Source organism: Phodopus roborovskii, unplaced genomic scaffold, assembly GCF_943737965.1.
Source record: "Phodopus roborovskii unplaced genomic scaffold, PHOROB, whole genome shotgun sequence".
Lineage (NCBI taxonomy): Eukaryota > Metazoa > Chordata > Mammalia > Rodentia > Cricetidae > Phodopus > Phodopus roborovskii.
In genome coordinates, this window is record NW_026126412.1 from 7,304,629 (window position 1) to 7,323,786 (window position 19,158).

The 19,158-nt window shown below is 36.5% G+C and overlaps 1 protein-coding gene across 1 annotated transcript in view; it reads right to left on the reverse strand.

Moving 5' to 3' along the window:
* Adgrv1 (adhesion G protein-coupled receptor V1) overlaps positions 1 to 19,158 on the reverse strand; it is a 468,823-nt gene that overhangs the window by 421,366 nt on the left and 28,299 nt on the right. Inside the window, exons 16-21 of the mRNA XM_051182821.1 lie at positions 19,002 to 19,125; positions 17,583 to 17,849; positions 15,969 to 16,095; positions 9,825 to 10,039; positions 8,283 to 9,014; positions 6,536 to 6,909 (exon numbers count right to left, since the gene is read on the reverse strand). Coding sequence (XP_051038778.1) covers positions 6,536 to 6,909; positions 8,283 to 9,014; positions 9,825 to 10,039; positions 15,969 to 16,095; positions 17,583 to 17,849; positions 19,002 to 19,125 — 1,839 coding nt within the window. The remainder of the gene's footprint in view (positions 1 to 6,535; positions 6,910 to 8,282; positions 9,015 to 9,824; positions 10,040 to 15,968; positions 16,096 to 17,582; positions 17,850 to 19,001; positions 19,126 to 19,158) is intronic.

The window sequence follows — 19,158 nt, forward strand, 5'->3', positions numbered from 1 at the left end:
TTTCCTTATCAATTTGTCAAAGAATTTTTGTAAGATTACAGATGAGTTCTAAATACATACTGATTTAATTGACTACATCAATAGATGTTTCAAATTGACAGCTCTGGAATGAATCTAAAATTCTAGGGGGGCCAGAATTGACCTAATAAATTTGGAAGTCAAGAGATAAATGCTACCAAAGGCCACATACAAGGGAACTATACACATTAAATTTGATAAGTGATGTATAAAAATAGGCTAAGACAATGCAAATAGTGGTTCAGCATTTGTGTTGGGATCCACACTATTTCTAGGGTTATAGTTTTTGTTCTGACTTTAGATAACTATCCTTGTATCACTTCAGGGTATCAATAAATATATCCAAAGACATACTCGGGAACATGTGGAAGGTCCTTTTAGACCTAAAATGCATGACCAAAGTGGAGTGGGGAAAGGGGCGGTTAGAACTAGGAGAGAGCTTTGTTGCCACAACTAGTAAAACCATCACCAAAATCTCCCTGACTTGTTATACAAGTGTATTCAAATGCATTCGATATGTGAAGTTTATACAGAAAATGTAATGTCTTTGTGCTAGATTCAGCAAAGCATATCTTGTAAATTTCAGTTAAAGATTCCTTTAGATGTCAAGAGTCTATAAAATGATTGGCTAAAACAAATATAGCATTAATATTGTATTATTATATATATATTATATATATGTATACATGTATAATTATATTATAAAATAAATAGTATCACCTGACGTTTCATTGTTTTAAATACTCAGGTCAAAAAGATTAAGCAATACTGAAGAAAAACTAATTACTTTGAAGCTTGGCAACGAGCAGCTATATCCCTTATTACAGCCACTCTATTTGGGTGTACATCATGTACAGACATAATTCAGGTTTATTCATTTTCTCTCCCACAATAAACATCTGACCCTAGCATGGTATACTGAATCAGGATGCATAGTAACACTAATTTAACATTTCTGACACATTTGGAAAAGCCCTGAACTACAAAGTATAATTACTGACACAGGAGTCTATCAAGAGAGAGAAAGTATCTAAAAGTATATTTATCTAAACTGATTTTAGAGTCTTGATACAAGAATTTAGGTCAGTGAACAGATCCCCCTGCAATCCTCAAAGCCATTTTTATCCTGTTTCACACTAGAAACAGCCAGCAGTCCTCAATATTGTACCCCTTTTTTTTTAATTTAATTCAATTTAATTACATATATGTATAGGTATGTGCACACAAATGCAGGTGTCTTAGAGGCCAGAAAGGGTGCTGGATGCCCCTGGAACTGGAATTTCAGGAGTTGGAAGCTGCCCAATATGGATACAGGGAGCAAACTCAGGTCCTCTGAAAGAGCAGTATATACTCTTAATCACCCTGAGCTTAGCCAGCATTTGATCGTATCAATGGGAGATCAGAAGTAAGGGAAATCAAGAAGCAGAGTTGTCAAGTCCATCTGTGCAGAAACAGGACAATACTGTGAAATGTGAATCAGGCTACTTAGTTGAAATAGAAAAAAAAAAAAAAACTAAAGAATTAAAACCCAGTTTGAGTTTTTATTCTGTTTCATGTTTTGGCAATGTTTTGTGAGGGGTTGTACTGTATTGGTGCAACTCTAAAGGAATTTATTCATATAAAATAGTAGGCACTTAAAACACAGTTAAGTGAAAATAGGTTTTTATTTCCTCAGTGGTCTTTCCAAGCAATTTCTAAAGTGCTTCTTAAGCCATGTGTATAAAACAGAGGATTAGTTAGAATAAAACATGAGTCTTATAAGTTCTACGAATCATTGTGGAAAAGTAATTATACCAATTAATTGAATGGAGTACACGATTTTATGAAGTGAGCTGAAGAAGAAATAACAAAGAAATTATGCAGAATAACAAAACATGCTGGGTCTAACAAGATCAGCCATCTACTCAATACAGGTCCCAACTGCAATCCAAACAACCATTTGATATGCCTTAACAGAGCCCCAATCTACCCCTCAGTCAACTGATTCTTCTTATTATAACCTATTAAGCACCTGCTATTTCCTGGGACATAGTACACCTGGGTAAAGAAGAACCATCACAGCAATTATGGTCACTTTCAGTATTTCTGAAAATGAACCAAAAGCTATTAAATTCAGTCTCAAGAGGGACAGAGTAAACAAAAATTTCTCAAATCTTTTTCTTTGTGGACTCTGCACATTCATAAAATCAGTGATAAGTGCAGTTCCTGTCTATATTAGTGAAGTCCATTGGTATCCACTGTACTAAAAAACATAAAGATGAAATGAGTAATGACCAATAACTGCAATACAACACTAAGCCTGCCTGTCAACAAAAACAACATGTATTCTGAGGAATAACTACATATTCTAAAACAAAGAAAAGCAGTAATAAGGAGCAGCATTTTCTATTTTTATACCTTTTCAAAGCGTTGATTCTCAACCTGTGGGTCGTGACCCCTTTGGGGTTGAAGAATCATTTCTTTTTTATTAGATTTTTTTTCAATTATTTTACATACCAACCCAGTTTCCTCTCCCTCCTCTCTTCCTGTTCCCTTCCCCCTCCTCCCATGTAGTCCCCACCATTCCACTCCTCCACCATTGAACAATCATTTCACAGGGGGTCACATAAGATGACCAGAGAACACAGATAATTATAGTATGAGTCATAACACTAGAAAAATATAGAAGACGGTGGGATCTTCACAGACTTTTAGGGTAACTATGGGTACTGCAGTACCACACCAAAACTTGAGAAATAGCATTCTCTCAGAGCGTCATGCAACCTACAAACAATTTGTTGCACTGTACCCCACTGTTGCACTAGGAATCAGTCGTCTATCTATGCAATGATTATTTAGAACATATTGGCTTACTGAGTTCTTCAAATCTTCCACATGTTGACATAATTAATTATACGAAACAACTGGTATATATCACTGGCAATATGATCTCAAACATCTGAAGTACTCAAAAACTGTCGAACTTGCTCCGGCTGGTAAAAATTTCCAAACTTAAGATTTTCATGTGAAAGATTGAATATTTTTTATCACCAACCAGAACTATTATTTGTTTTCTCATCATCAATAGCTTATTTTCTAAAAAAATATGTGCCAAATATGCACATGCATAAACAAAACTTGTCATTTTTTTAAGAAGAATGTGGTGTTCCATGAGACCAGCAACTAACTCCGCTCAGACTCAAAACTCTGCCTTCCTTTCTTCACTCACCCCTTACAGTCTTGTCTGTGAGTGTGCATGTGGTGAGTGCACCTATGGGAATCCATGTTTGCACATATGTGGCCACACCACTATGAATGTGTGTGTGTGAAGGCCTAAAGTTAATGTTGGCTAACTACTTCAATCGTGTTCCAATTTATTTGGTGACACAGGGTGGCTTGCAGAATGCAGAGCTCACAGATATCAGTTGATCTACTCACCATGCCTATCTAGTTTTACCTGGGTTTTGCATCCTCACAATGACAAGGGCAAGCATTCTCAACACTGAAAAATTCTCCTAGCCCCACCACCGCGCGCGCGCGCGTGTGTGTGTGTGTGTGTGTGTGTGTGTGTGTGTGTGTGTGTGTCTGTTTGCCTGTGTGTCTGTGTCAGTCTGTCTATGTGCAGATGCCAGCAGACTAAAAGAGAACAGCAGAGCTGGAGTTACAAAAGGTTGTTACAAGTGCAATGCATACTCTAGGGTGCTCTTCAGTCTCCGACCACCATGCTTTGGAAATGCCACAGAAAATTCCTTTCATACTTCTCATAGTATGGCATGGAATATTTAAAAAACAAACAGGCATTTGTGGTTTGAGACTTTCAAAACTGAATTTTGTACTGATTCATAAAAGATATTTTTGGTTGCCAGCCTAGCCTTTAATGGCTGAACCATCTCTCCAGCCCTCATGAAAGGTACTTTTAAATGAAGTTAACAACATATTATGCCATAGTCAATAATTGGCAGAGTGGGTAACACCTCTGTAATTTGTGTAAAGGTGATAAAAGTTTGTGTCATCTTTGCTTTTGTAGCACAAAATGGAAATAAAATGAAAAACTGAAATATTTTAGTATTGCTCATCAAATTCAGTTGGAATTTATTGAGGCCCTGAAGGGATCTCAAGAAAAGCAAGGGGCCCTAAAACCATTCTGAGAAAGATAGCTGTAAGAGTGAATAAATATTGTTGCTTTCAATAATCATACTGATGGTAAAAATAGGAGTTTTAGGTTTCTCCTATCATTTCAATATATGACTTACATAATGTTCCTAAAAAATCAATTGACAATGTTTAATCTTTTAGACTCAACAATTTTACTTCCTTAATCACCAAATATTTCTCTTTCAAATATTGATCCATTCATTTTATCTCATATAGGCTTGGAAAATACCAGGTGTAACTTCACTGCAGTTTGGGCCATGTGGCCTATGCAAACAAATTCTCTCATCCACAGTGAAGGACTTGGAGGAACTGTTGAGGTGAAGTTGCATAACTACATAGTAGTTATGTCATCAGTGGGATTTGTGAAACAAGCCAGCGTTTAAAGCTTGACTAGAATGGCTCAGGCCAGAGAACGCTAAGAGATCACTCTTCGTTTTAAGAATTTTCAAAGTGTTGGTTTTTACCTTTCCAGTTTGATTGGTTATGGATTTAACTAAACCTAAACACTATCTGAACTTCTGTGTGCTTTTCCACACCTTGATAACAAACGTATTCAAAAGTTCCTAAAAGTTTTCTGAACACCTACAATACTCCATTCTTGGTGCTGAGTCATGAGTACGAAGACTCTCGTGTGACTCCGAGCTATTTCTCTGTGTAATGGATATAGATGTTGATGGATATAGATAAGTAGGGAAGAAAACTGATAATGTGATCCATGCTCCAAAAAACATTAAACAATGAGTGGATGAAGAGCAATGAGTTTGATAAGGTTATCAGCCACTTTAAATAGAGACAGTGTCTTTGAGTAACTACAACTAAAGATCTGGATGCAAAGACTGAGTGCTGGATCTTGACACTGGGATTGTCCCAATGCAAGTCAGTCTGAGTCACACTGATAAGAGATGGGAATGGCACAGATGATGACAGTATCACTGGCAGAGGCCAGATCTTGAAGGAATATAGCAGTACATGTGGTTCTCATAACCCAGCAAAAGCCATGCAACTTTTTAAAATTAGGAGTAACGGCATTTGAAGACGCATGGGAAAAGATAACACATTAAGAACATCAAGAGATGTTCAGATTCTGGTCCTTCTATAGTATCTTAGAGGCAAAGAACAAAATTGATATTCATAAAGCTCTAATAAACACAAAACCCTAAGCAGGCATTTGACTTGATCCTGCCTGATTTAATTCGACATAGGATAATTACTTCTCAGACCTGTAACTTTGTCTCTAATTCTACAGTGAAAGCAATGATATGTTGTGTCTGTATTACATTATCAGAAAAGTGCATACATGTGTATATGTAACCACTGATGTCTGTACTCCCTTTAAAAGCTTTATCAGTACGAATGGGAGGCAAAGACATTTGTTATCAAGCTTGATGTCCTGAGCTTGATCCTGAGATACACACGGTGGAAGATTAGGACTGACTGCCACCAGTTATCCTCTGACCTTCATAGGCAGAGCAAATACATACACATATACACACACAAAGATAACATATAAATAATGAATAAATATAAAAGAGCAATTTAAAGTCCATATTAACCTATACTATATTTCTGATGTTTAACAAAAACAACTGAAGATCTATCTTGTGGTTGCCACGGAATTTAAGAGTCTATGTGAAATTACAGAGATCTAGGCATTCCAATTTAAGCTACAATAAGTCCTGTGACACAGATTAATTTTTTTCAAGTTCTATTCAGCCTATTTTTCTTAATCATTCAATTCACATATGCATTCATCTAAATCTACTGGTGTCAAGTTGCAGAGCAAATAGCTCTCTTGTTTCTTGGCAGTGTCTTATGAACACAGAGCATTTGCTGTCACACACAACACCTGTGAGGCGGTTTCATGAGATCTCGCATTACTAATCAGGAAACTGAGATGATGTATCTTTGAAAACTTAGGAAGAACTGATAAGAACAGTAAAGTGGTCTAATGAATTAAGCCAGCCAAGAAAGTTGGTAAGAAACAATTGCAAACAAGTTGGGAGAGTACTATTACTACTTCAAAATGTTCCCTGTAAGAAAAGAAAAGCAAATTGAAATCAAGTTTCATTTTCCATTATTCCCACAGACTTTGAGTGTGAATTATTTCATTTACGTATATGGTATCCAAAAATTAGCAAAATTATATGTTGTGCATAATTAGTCTTTAAAGAGATTAACTTTAAAGCTAATTGCTAAGAGTTATTTGCTCTCTTGTTACTCTCACCTCAATAGGGCAACTGAAGCTGAAAGCTACCAGGAACAGGAAATGAGATTTACATGTGCAAACATGGCTACAACATACATCTGAAAAGCTAGCTCACTCCCAGTCAAATTCACCTGCAATGAATGGTTTACTAGAAAATTCCCCAAGCTCCCTACTTACCTCTGGTATACAAGCTCCTGTGAAGCCAAACAGGCCGTTGGCATTGTCACTTTTCTGTATTCTTAGTCTAGCTGTAGTATGTGCCGCAGAAATCTGAGCCCCTCCATAGACGGAGACCAGTTTGAGAAGGAATAATTCTTCCCCTTCTTCTTCATTGTCATCTCGTGCAGAAACGATGAATGACTTATTATTTTCTCCTTGTCTGAACTCCAGATACCCAGAAATTGGATGTAGATCATTCCTTGCAGGCATAGCATGGAGTTCATAAATCTCTTCAGTAGTCAGTTTCCGCTCATAGGCCCTCACATCCTGCATCCGACCTGTGAATCTGTCACCGCCATTCATCCCTGCCCCAATTCTCAGTATTCCAGGACCTGAAATTAGACATTGTTAGATGCTACAAAAGCCACTGTCTCCTACTCCAAGTGATATGTGTGATTCAGAAAAAAAGGTGATTTTACTGAAATATATGTTTAAGAGGTAAAACTTCGCCATAACTAAAAAGTTATCAAATAAACATTATCTTTCCTTATGACAAAAAAACCCTGCACAATAATTGCTGAGATTTGTGATCTTACCTTCAAAATTAAATGATGCTCTTGAAAAAAATTTGTATCAGTCTGTCAAAAACATTTATGAACAGAAAAATAAATGTATGCATTTATATATTTATGTATATGTATTATATATGCCCATGTATGTTTGTGTGTTTATATTTATTAGAGTAGACATGTGTCTTGTGACACTTTAAATTATTTACTGATTTAAACATGTATGGGCTAATTCAGTTCCAATTTTAAAACTACAGATTATACTCATTTAGAACTTGAAAGTTCTATGTACTAAACATTCTTCTCCAGTTAAATAAAGTGGTGGTTCCAGGGGAGCAGTGGTTTCTACAGGCCAACTGTAGTATTTTGTCTAAAACCTAACTGAATGCAGAAACAGAAGCGCTTCTTAGAAATGCTATATTCGAGCATAAAGAAACATTTAAAACAGTAGTAGCATACAGGCAAATTATATGTCACTATACCTTCCAGTCCTTTTTAGGATTTCATCAATTTTAGTTCAGTTGCTTTGTCTCTTCTTTTGGTTATTGATGTTTTGTGACAAGATATCATTATTGCTTCTGGAAAGCAACCTGCTATGTAGCCCAAGTTAACCTGCCCCCCATTATTCTCCTGCCTCAGTCTCCCAAATACATATAGTCTACACTGAGCTATGAAAACAGAAAGTATGTGATTTAGTTAAAAGCCAAGAAAGATTATCTCCTCAAAGCAAGCCACAGAATTCATCCATTCACCTTCTAATGATATAAAATCATTGTTAGTGAATATTTTCTCCTGACTCCTCTTCTTTCACTTTCGATCATACTGAAGGAGAAGAAGTTTCCCAGACACAATGGGCTGCTTCAGAAGTCCAGGCTTTTGCTCATTCCTATGCTGAAACAGTCCCCATTCTGATCCCTAACTTGACAGACAAATGATGCTCCTACGGTTTCCTTTCTTCCTGCAAAGTTTGATAGTGATCTGCTTGCACATTTCTTGCCTAGAGCCTGTTTCTGATTCCCTGATTTCTGTAACATTAAACTTTACTTTACTTTGGTCTTGATAGGCACACAGCTTTGTAAGAGAAAAACAAAGTCAACTTTCAAAACACTTGCTAGCTCTTTTCTAAAAGTCAAATTTAAATTGAAGATTTGAGAATCTTTCAGATTGAATGTGCTGGTCATGAAACTGATACTCACCATCAGTAATAGCCTCTCCTTTCAGACTCTTGATCCCTCTGGGCACTGCATTCCCATCCAGATAGAATTCAATTATTCCATCGTCTAGGATAATTAAAACATGAAGCCAAATACCTTCTTCTAAATATTTCATGACTGTGGTCTTGGCAATATATGTCACATTTGATCCAAAAGTTTTATAATGAAGGGAAAGGGTCACATGGGATTCATTTGTTTGAATTTTGACCCCATAATAGATGCTTCCATTGCCATCATCTTTTGCTAGGAGAAATCCATTTGTATTGGCATTAGGCATTACCCAAGCTGAAAACGTAAAGTTGGCAATTGTGTTATTCCTGGAAGGGTGGTACTTTGGGTCAACAGTCCCAAATGCACCTTCTAGTCCACTGAAGTACAAGACATCTGTTCCACTGTGGTGACGTCGCATATGTGGTTGCAAATGCACAGATTTAGGGAAAATTCCTACCAGCAAAAAGTCAATCATTGGTGGCAAACCAGCAGTGAATTCTCTGGAGATTATCTCCCAGCCAACCCTTACATCACCAAAGATGCCCTGTTGTCTCAAAATGGTAAAGTTGGTAATATAAGACATATCATCTTCTGATAGGACATCCTCTGCCACTTCTCTGTCTAGACACTCTGGATCTAAGATGAAAATTCCAAACGGATCATCATTGAATGGAATCATGACTGTCACCTGAAGGTTGGTTTCTGCTAGCCGACCTCCAGAACCTGAAATTAGAAAATTTAGAATAATTAAAAAGCAAGAAGTTAAATACTTTTTAGTTGGAGAAAAAAAAGCAGTATGTTTTACAGAAAATTTTCTAGTTAAGTAATTTACTCATTATCAGCAAATAATGGGATCATAGTATTGATCACAGTTTTAAATGCAATGTTATTAAATAACACCAGTTAGCATATCCATATTGATAATCAGTCCAGCCTCCCCCATTATTTTTATACTTAAAACCAAAAATAGTGAGATAGAGGAAGCCTCCATTCATAAAACTGAACCTCTTAACAGTTTGAGGCTAAGGGCATAGTTTAGTGGTACAGCACATAATTGGCATACAGCCTCAGATTCCATGACTCATACCAATGAATAAGCAAGAAAACCTAAGGCAGATACAGTATCATGTGCCTATAACCCCAGCACTCTGGAGATGTAGGCAATAGGATCCAGAGTTTAAGGCCAGGCCAGCCTGTGCTACATAGTGAGATCTCATGTCAACAACCATTGGTGGTAAACCCAGCCAACCAATACATCAGCGATGATGCCCTGTTGCCTCAAAATGGTAAAGAAAAAAGAGCTAGGAATATAGCTCAATGATAGAGCATGTGTAATGTACACATGCTTAGGGTTTGACTCCTAGCACTGCAAAAATAAAGCAAAACATTTTCTACCAAGAAAGGTACATTGACATTAAAATCAGACAATCATAATACACTTAACTTCACATCAGCTGGATTTTGTATATTATTCTATTGAAGTATAAATTATAAAATTTTGGTGGTAACATAAGAAATGGAAAAAGCCCACACCTGAAATATTTACAAGCTTCAGGATATAAAATTCATTGAATTCAGGAATTCTATCTGGAAAAGCATGGAGAATTACTGGTTTTGATCCTTCTCCATCAATGAAGTTAACAGTCCCTGACATTTCATAGAATTCTTGTCCAGATTGCAGAGAAGCATTCTGAAACAGCTGCCAAGCCACAGAAACATTGCCAAAGTGTCCTTGGTGCCTTAAAATCCTATGTGAAAATGGAACAAAATTATTTTTTATGAAACGTGTGTATATGTTGAATATAATTATAACAAAAGCATCCTGTCCACTCTTGAAAGTACATATTTTCTATTTATCACTGAACAAGCCAGCAGTTCCCACTGAGAAACAAAGTAAAAGAAGGAAATATTACCAAGAACATTAAGTACCTCAAAGAAATCCAGGAAAACAAATAAGTGGGAGAAAATTAATAAAAACCCTTTTACAAGACAAAATCGAAAAAGTCAAGAAAAAAGAAACAGGTAATGGAAATTAATAAAACTGTTCCAAGATCTGAAAGCAGAAATAAAAGCAATTAAAGAAAATGCAAACTGAGGGAATCCTGGATATGGAAAATATAGGTAATCAAACAGAAACTAAAGACCCTAGCATCACAAACAAAATACAAGTGATGGAAGTAAGCATTTCAGTCACTGAAAATACAATAGAAAAAGTTGATACATCAATCAAAAAAAATGTTAAATCTAAAAAAAAAATTCCTAACAGAAAATATCCAAGAAATCTGGAACACTATGAAAAGATCAAACCTAAGAATAATAGGAATAGAGGAAGGAGAATCCCAGTTCAAAAACCCAGAAAAATATTTTTAACAAAATTGTAGAAGAAAATTTTCCAAACCTAAATAAAGACATGCCTATAAAGGTATAAGAAGCTTACAAAACACCAAATAGATTGGTCCAGAAAAGTGTCCTCACATAATAATCAAAATACAAAACATACAGAACAAAGAAATAATATTAAAAGCTTCAAGTGGTAAAGGCCAAGAAACCTATAGGGACAGACCAATTAGAATTACATCTGACTTCTCAATGGAAACTCTAAAAGCCAGAAGGGCCTGGACAAATGTCTTGCAGACTTGAAGAGACCAAAGATGCCAGCCCCAACAACCATGAAAATTGAGGAAATAAATAATGTCATACCAGCAAAGCCAAAAGAATGGAAACACACACACATTACCACTACAACCACCAACAGGAATTAATAATCATTGAACACAATTCCCAAATAACAAAGACACAGACTAACAGAATAAATGTGAAAACAGGGCCTATCCTTCTTCTGCATCCAAGAAAATCAATATCAAAGATAGACATTATCTCTGAGTAAATGGTTGGAAGAAGATTTAAAAAGCAAATGAACCACAGAAGCAAGCTGGTGTAGCCATTTAAAAATCTAACAAAATAGACGTTAAGCCAAAAATAAATTAAAAGATAAGGGGAAGTATGAAGGAAACACTGCATACTCATCAAAAAAATCTACCAAGAAGATATCACAATTCTTAACATCTGTGCTCCAAATGCAAGGGTTCCCACATTTGTAAAAGAAACATTACTAAAGCTTAAATCACACATTGACTCTCATATATTAATAGTCAGAGACTTCAATGCCCTACTCTCACCAATGAACAGGCCATCCAGACAAAAACTAAACAAGAAATAATGATGCTAGCAGACATTATGAACCAAATGGACCTAATCAAACATTTCACCCAAACACAAAAGAATATACCTTCTTCTCAGCAGCTCACAAAACTGTCTCTAAAATTGACAACACACTCTGTCACAAACCGTCCAAATAGAAACAAGAAAATTGAAATAACCCCCTGTATCCTATAAGACCACCACAGACTAAAGCAGAATTTCCACAAGAGAAAGCCTATATGTCCATGGAAACTGAGAGTTCTCAACAGAATTAACATTGGGTAAGGAAGAAGTAAGAAATGAGGGATTCCAGAATTTGATGAAAATGAATGCACAGCACACCCAAACTTATGGGGCACAGTGAAGTGGTGCTAAGAGCAAAGTTCATAGCACTACGTGTCTCTATAAAGGCACTGGAGAGATCTCACACTAGCATCTTACAGCACACCTAAAAGCTCCAGAAGAAAAAGAAGTAAACACCCAAGAGGAGTAGGCTATAAGAAAAAATCCAACTGAGAACTAAAATCAATAAAATAGAAACAAAGGAACAATACAAAAGAATCAATGAAACAAAGAATTGGTTCTTTGAGAAAATCAACAATAACAAAACAAAAACAAAAACAAAAAACAAAAATAACTAAAAGACAGAGAGAAAACATCCAAAATGAGAATGTCCGAAATAAAACGGGAAACATAACAATAGACACTGAGGAAATCTAAAGAATCATTAACTCATACTTTGAAAGCATGTACTCCACAAAATTGGAAAATCTAAAAGAAATGGACAAATTTCATGATAAGTATTATTTGCTAAAGTTAAATCAAGATCAGATAAACAATTTAATAGACCTATACCCCCTAAGGAAATAGAAACAGTCACTAAAAGTCTCCTAACAAAAAAAACAAAACAAAACAAAAAAGGCCCAATGAGAATTAGAAAACAATTTCTCTCAAGAACATTGATCTCAAACTACTTAATAAAATACTTGCAAGCCAAATCCAAGAACACATCAAAAAAAAAAAAAAAATCATTCACCATGATCAAGTAGGCATCATCCCAGAGATGCAAGGATGGTTTGACACACAAAAATCTGTTAAAGTAAACCTACCATATAAACAAACTGAAAGAAAAAAAAACACATAATCATCTCTCACTAGATGCTGAAAAAACCTTTGACAAAAAGCTAATAGCCTTCCATGATAAATAGTCTTGGAGAGATCAGGGATACAAGAATCAAAACTAAACGTAATAATGTTAACTTACAGCAAGTCTATAACAACATCAAATTAAATGCTGAGAAATTCAAAGCAATTCCACTAAAATCAGGAAGAACCAGGCTGTCCACTCTCTTCACATATACTCAATATAATAGATGTTTTAGCTAGAGCAACAAGGCAACTAGAGAAGATCAAGGGCATATAAATTGGAAAGGAAGAAGTCAAAGTATCATTATTCACACATGATGTAATAGTATATGTAAGCAAACCCAAACTTCTACCAGGGAATGCCTACAGCTGATAAACACCATCAGTTAAGAAGCTAAATACAAAATTAATTTAAAAAAATCAATATAGCTCCTATCTACTGGGGACAAACTGGCTGAGAAAGAAGGAACAACTACCTTCACATTAGCCACAATTAATATAAAATATCTTGGGGTAACTAATCAAAAAAGTAAAAGATCTATGACAGGAACTTCAAGTCTTTGAAGAAAGGAACTGGAGAAGATATCAGAAGATGTAAAGGCCTCCCAAGCTCATGGGTCAGTAGGATTAACATAGTAAAAATGCAATCTTACCAAAAGCAATCTACAAATTCAGTGCAATCCCCATCAAAATTGCAACACAATTCTTTACAGTCCTTGAAAGAACAATACTCAACTTTATATGGGAAAACAAAGGCAGGCAGTTGAAACAATCCTGAATAATAAAAGAACTTCCAAGGTTATCATTATCCATGATTTCAAGCTATACTGCAGAGCTATAGTAATTAAAACCCATATGCTGTTGGCATAAAAACAGACAGGTTGATCAATGGAATAAAAACAAAGATCCAGACATAAATCCACACACCTATGTGCACCTGATTTTTTAATACATATACAATAGAGAAAAAGCCAGCATCTTCAACAAATGGTGCTGTTCAAACTGGATGTTGGTGTGTAGAATAATGTAATTATTTATCACCTTGCACAAAACTCAAATCCAAGTGAATCAAAGACCTCAAAATAAAACCAGATACACTGATCATGATAGAGAAGAAAGTGGTAAGTAGCCTTGAACACATTGGCACAAAAGACAACTTCCTGTACAGAACATAGAGCATAAACAGAGCAGGAACTAAGATTAACAGTTAATAAATGGGAGCTCATAAAACTGAAGTTTCTGTAAGGCAAAGGATACTTTCAATAGGACAAAATGGCAGTCTACAGAATGGAAAAGGATTTTCACCAACTCCATATCTGACATAGAGCTAATATCCAAAATATATAAAAAAAATTCAAGAAACTAGGCATCAAAAAATTGAATTAAAAATGGGGTACAGATCTAAACAGAGAATTCTCAAGAGAGGAATCTCAAAAGGCTGAAAAACACTTAAAGAAATGCTCAGTATCCTTAGTCATCATGAAAATACAAATCAAAATGACTATGAGATTCCATGTTATACCTGTCAGAATGGCTAAGATCAAAACTACAAGTGATGGCTCCTGCTGGCAAGGATGTAGAGAAAGGGGAACACTCCTCCTTTGCTGATGGAAGTTCATTATGACAGTTACTCCCAAAATTGGGAATCAGTCTTCCTCAAGACCTAGCTATATCACTCTTGAGCATATACCCAAAGTACACTCCATCATGCCACAAGGATACTTGATCAGTTTGTTCATAGCAACTTTATTCATAATATTCAGAATCTTGATATAACCTAGATAACCCTTAACCAAAGGGATAAAGCTGTAATGTAAAGAATCATGCTACAATCCACAGACCCAGAGAGGCTAAGTAACAAAGAGGGCTCAAGGGAGGATGCATGAATCTCCCTGGGCAGAAAATATAGAATAGATTTTGCAAGTAGACTTGGGGTTTGTGGGGATGGGAACAGGGGGGATCAGGTGTAGGGGTTATAGATGGAATGAGTACTGGGAGGGTCAGCTGAAAGGGGGGGGTACATTTCAAGGGCAATGAACAATCCTAGTGCAATAGAAACCCACTGGAATCTATGAAAGTGACTCTAGTAAAGACTCCTAGCAATGAGGGATATGGACCTGGAACTGGCCATCTCCTGTAACCAGGCAAGGCTTCCAGTGGAGTGATTTGGAATACCAACCCAGTCAAAAAATCTTCCACCTACAATTTGTCCTAGCTACAAGATGTTCTGGGGTTAAGGTGGCACAGAACTTGTGCAAGTGACCAACCAATGACTGCCGCAGCTTGAGACCCATGCCATGAGAGGGAGCCCACCCCTGACACTTCCTGGAGCACCAGGAACCAGAGGCTGGATAGCCCAGAGACCTAGGATGGAACCAAACATTATCACCAAAAAAAAGTCAATGAAATGATCCCTAATGATACTCTCCTATGCTTGTAGAGAGGAGCCTACATAATCCTCATGACAGATGCTTCATCCAGCAACTGATGTGAGCAGATGTAGAGACCCACACCCAAACATTGAGTAGAACTCAAAGAATCCTTCCAAAGGGGGCAAAGAAGGATTGTGGGAGCCTGAGGGGTCAAGAACACAAGAAAACCCACAGAATCAACTAATCTGGGCTCACAGAGACTGTACTGACTTCCAGGAAACCTGCAATGGGTCTTACCTAGGTCATCTGTATATTATTTTTGTGTAGCTTGGTATTCTTGTGAGACTCCTAACAGTGGGAAGGGGGCTGTCTCTGACTCTTTTGCCAGGTTCTGAGACCCTTTTTTCCTCCTTCTTGGGTGCCACATCCAGCCTTGGTATGAGGGGATGTCTTTCTACAACACAATATGCCATGTTTGTTTGATATCCCTGGGAGGCTGCTCTTTCTGAAGGGAAATGGAAAAGGAGTGGATCTGGGGGACAGAGGAAGTTGTTGGGGGCGGGAGGGCTTTGAGGAGAGTAGACAGAGGAAACTACATCCAAGATGTAATATATGAGAGAAAAATAAATTTCAGGGAAAAAAGTAATAATTCAAAATATACAATTGAAAAACAAAGAGTTGCATGGCACAAAGAAAGAGTACAAGGAGTTACAAGCTGAAGACTGAATAACTGAGGTCCTCCAGTCTTGAGAAAATAGAACACAGAGGGAGAAGGGCAAAGATATTAAGTTCTCAAGGTTAATTTTTTAATGAAAAATATTAGAGCAGAGCATAAGCAAAGTTATCATTTATACTACTTGGATTTTTGTTGGCATAGATTAACAGTGTTTTAATTTTCACACCTTTATGATCTTTTTGTTACATCCAATTTTAACTTTCCTTCTCCAAATGTACTTACCAAAATGTATTTGTCTTTCCTTCTTCTACTGCCTTGTCTATGGGCTCCAGAGAAAAAACCCCATTTAGGTCATCATTGGCTTCAATTATGACTGTGGCTATTCCGTACTGATAAACTACTGTGTCGCCTAAGTTAAAAACACAAAAATAGTCAAAGTAATTTTTAAAAGAAGCTGCCTTCAATTTAACAAAAATTTCATCAAGTATTCATTTTATACAGTTAAATTTAAGAAACGTAAAACTATGGACACAAAAGGCTAAGGAGATGGCTCGATGGGTGAAGAGTTTGCTGTGTGTATATGTTATGTGTTCAGATTCCTGTGTAAACAATGGGAGCTTCTACAACCCTAGCTAGGAGACCAGAGGATGCTGAACCCACCATGGCTCACATGGCAAGAATGAGGTTCATTGAGAGACTCGACCTCACATACATGAACAGAGTATAAGAAGACAACTGCTAACAATATCCTCTGGCCTCTACATGTGTATACATGGGTGAGTACAGACACATATATACACACACAAAATATTCATGTGTGTGCATATTTATTCCCAGACCATGTCATTAAAAGGCACTAGAAATATCAGCAGCATCAATAACCACACCCAGTGGTCAGATTCTATTCATTGAAAAACACTCTCAAAAGCAGGGCTTCCTAAAGAATTGGCTGATTTCAAGACTGTGACAAGAAAATAACCCAGCAGGCTTGAACAGCTTGATGCAACAGGAAATGGAGAAAAGCTTGAAGAATAATAAGAACATGCCAAAAGGCAAAAAGGTCATGCTAAATAGATTAACACTAGCCAAATCTGGGTGAAGGAAATCATAAAAACAAATGATCGTAATAAAACCAACCACATCATTAAATAGAATATTATTCTATTCCAATGAATATCAATAAAAACTTGAAAGATTTTTTGAATTGTAATACATCTACATAATTTCAAGTTAACTAGCCACAAACATTAATTATAATAAAAAGTAAACAGAGATCATCATCTTAAATATAATGAAGGGACAAACCAAAATCCTGACAAGAACACAGAATTACCCCAATGGTATTAGTACCAAAGATAAAATAAACCCATCAGGCAAACTTAAATGAGAGATATTCAAGCTTTTGGTTTTGCTGCAGTCATAAAAGCCAAATAAAAAATATGACTTACCTCAGACTGAAAAAATTAGAGGGACATTATCATTAAATGAAATGCATCATTCCACTAGGGGTAACTTTGCTACAGATGCTGTTATTGGGAGAATGAAAGAAATCTGAGTGATAACTGGTGACATCTTGCACTGACACTATCTTCTTGATTTTAATGCCAGGCTTCCTTTCAAGTGTAGAAATAATGTAGCTAAACTGCCATGGGCTAATACCCCTGAAACCATAAGCTAAAATGTTTCCTCTTATAAGCCTATTTTCTTAGAATTTTATCGGACTCAAATCTAATTTTCACAACACAGCGACAGCTATCTTTTTCACCCCACCTGTCAAGAAAGCAACAGAGCAACACTTTTCCTCCTGAGCAGTTACAGATTACAGTAAAGGTCAACCTGGCATGACTACTCAGCAGAAGATGAAACCACAGAGCAGCCACAACAGTATTTGCTTACCTGTTGAATTGAAAAGGATTATATAAAAAGGTTCATCGGTTTCGGGGATTTCATCATCATTAACATACACAGATACACTTTGCTCTCTGCTCCCAACTTCGAATACAAGTGTTTCTCCTTTCTCAACAGGAACAAAGTCTCCATCTCTTCCAGAAGCCTCTCCGTCCATGGTAACATATTGGACAGTGCAAGCTACATCAACAGACCCATTTCTGAGTACTGTGAAGTTAGCAGCCTCACCCTCCTGGACCCTCAGGACACAAGGCTCTGAAATATACACAGGCAGGAAATGTGTGAGCCTATTCCATCCCATGAGCACATTTTCAGGTTGCTCTTATTTCTCCCTGCCATCAAGAAGAAAAGTCTGTATTCAGTGTTTGCTCTGTTCCTCTCTGATCAAGGACCCTCTGGTTACTTCAAGAGTCAGTGTTCTGTCTCGAATAATGCCCACAGCACCCGTTGTCTCTGGAAACTAATCTGTCATTAAATCTCATTAGATTTCTACTTTTTTAACTGTTATTGAATATACCTCATATTAAACATAAGTTCCTTGAATATAGAACTCTTGTTTCATTTTGCCATGACAGTTGGAAAAAAGATAAGCATAAGACTAACACTCATTAAAGGCATATTACCTGGAGGCTAAGAATGGCATAAATAAAATTCAAGAGGCTCAGAGCATTACTATAGCAGTGATTTCACCTGTACAAATCTTATAAAAGAGATTTCAGAAAATAAAAAATCTGATTAAGTCTCATTTACAAAACAGAAAGATGCCTCAGGGGCAAAAGTTAGTTGTAAAGAAAGCAGTAAAATGGCAAAAATGGAGAATCTTTAATTAGAATGTCCATTACCCATCAGCTACTGTGATAAGCAGCCACCCTTACGAAGAACTCAAGTCAGAATTCATCAGATACTGTGAGGAAGTAACTGGGGAAGCATGCTCTTGCCTACCCAAAGCAAAGGGAGAGGAAACAAGCTACCCAAGGACCTTCTCTTATTTTCATTGTGTTTCAGAAGGTCTTAAAAATAAAAATGTTTAAACTCAAACAATAAAAATCAATGATCAAATGAATCATGTAATTATATTTAAACAACATTGATTATACTACAAAAAATGTTCACTTAATAATTCTTCTTAAACATATATATGGGCTGGAGAGATATCTCTATAGTTTAGAGTACTTATTGCTCTTGTGGAAGACTCAGATTTCATTTCTTAGACCCATATGTTGGCTCACAACCATCCTAACTCCAGATTTAGGGACTCATTGTCCTCATAGGCCTCCACAGTCACCAACCATGCACAGGGTACACACACACATGTATGCAAGAAAAACATACATACACATAAAAATGTCTTTAAAACATATATACTATTTAAGAAGTATGTAAACTCAAGCAAGATAGCAATACAACCTGCAAAATAAATGGGGTCGTCATTCCTTAGAATCCTCAGGAAGGCAATTGTTCTGTTCCCTGTTTGAGCACCACTGGTGGCATTAGATAGGATGATGGTGAACTCCTCCATGTCCTCTGGAATCTTTGGGAAAACGGCACATACTTTAGGTCAAGT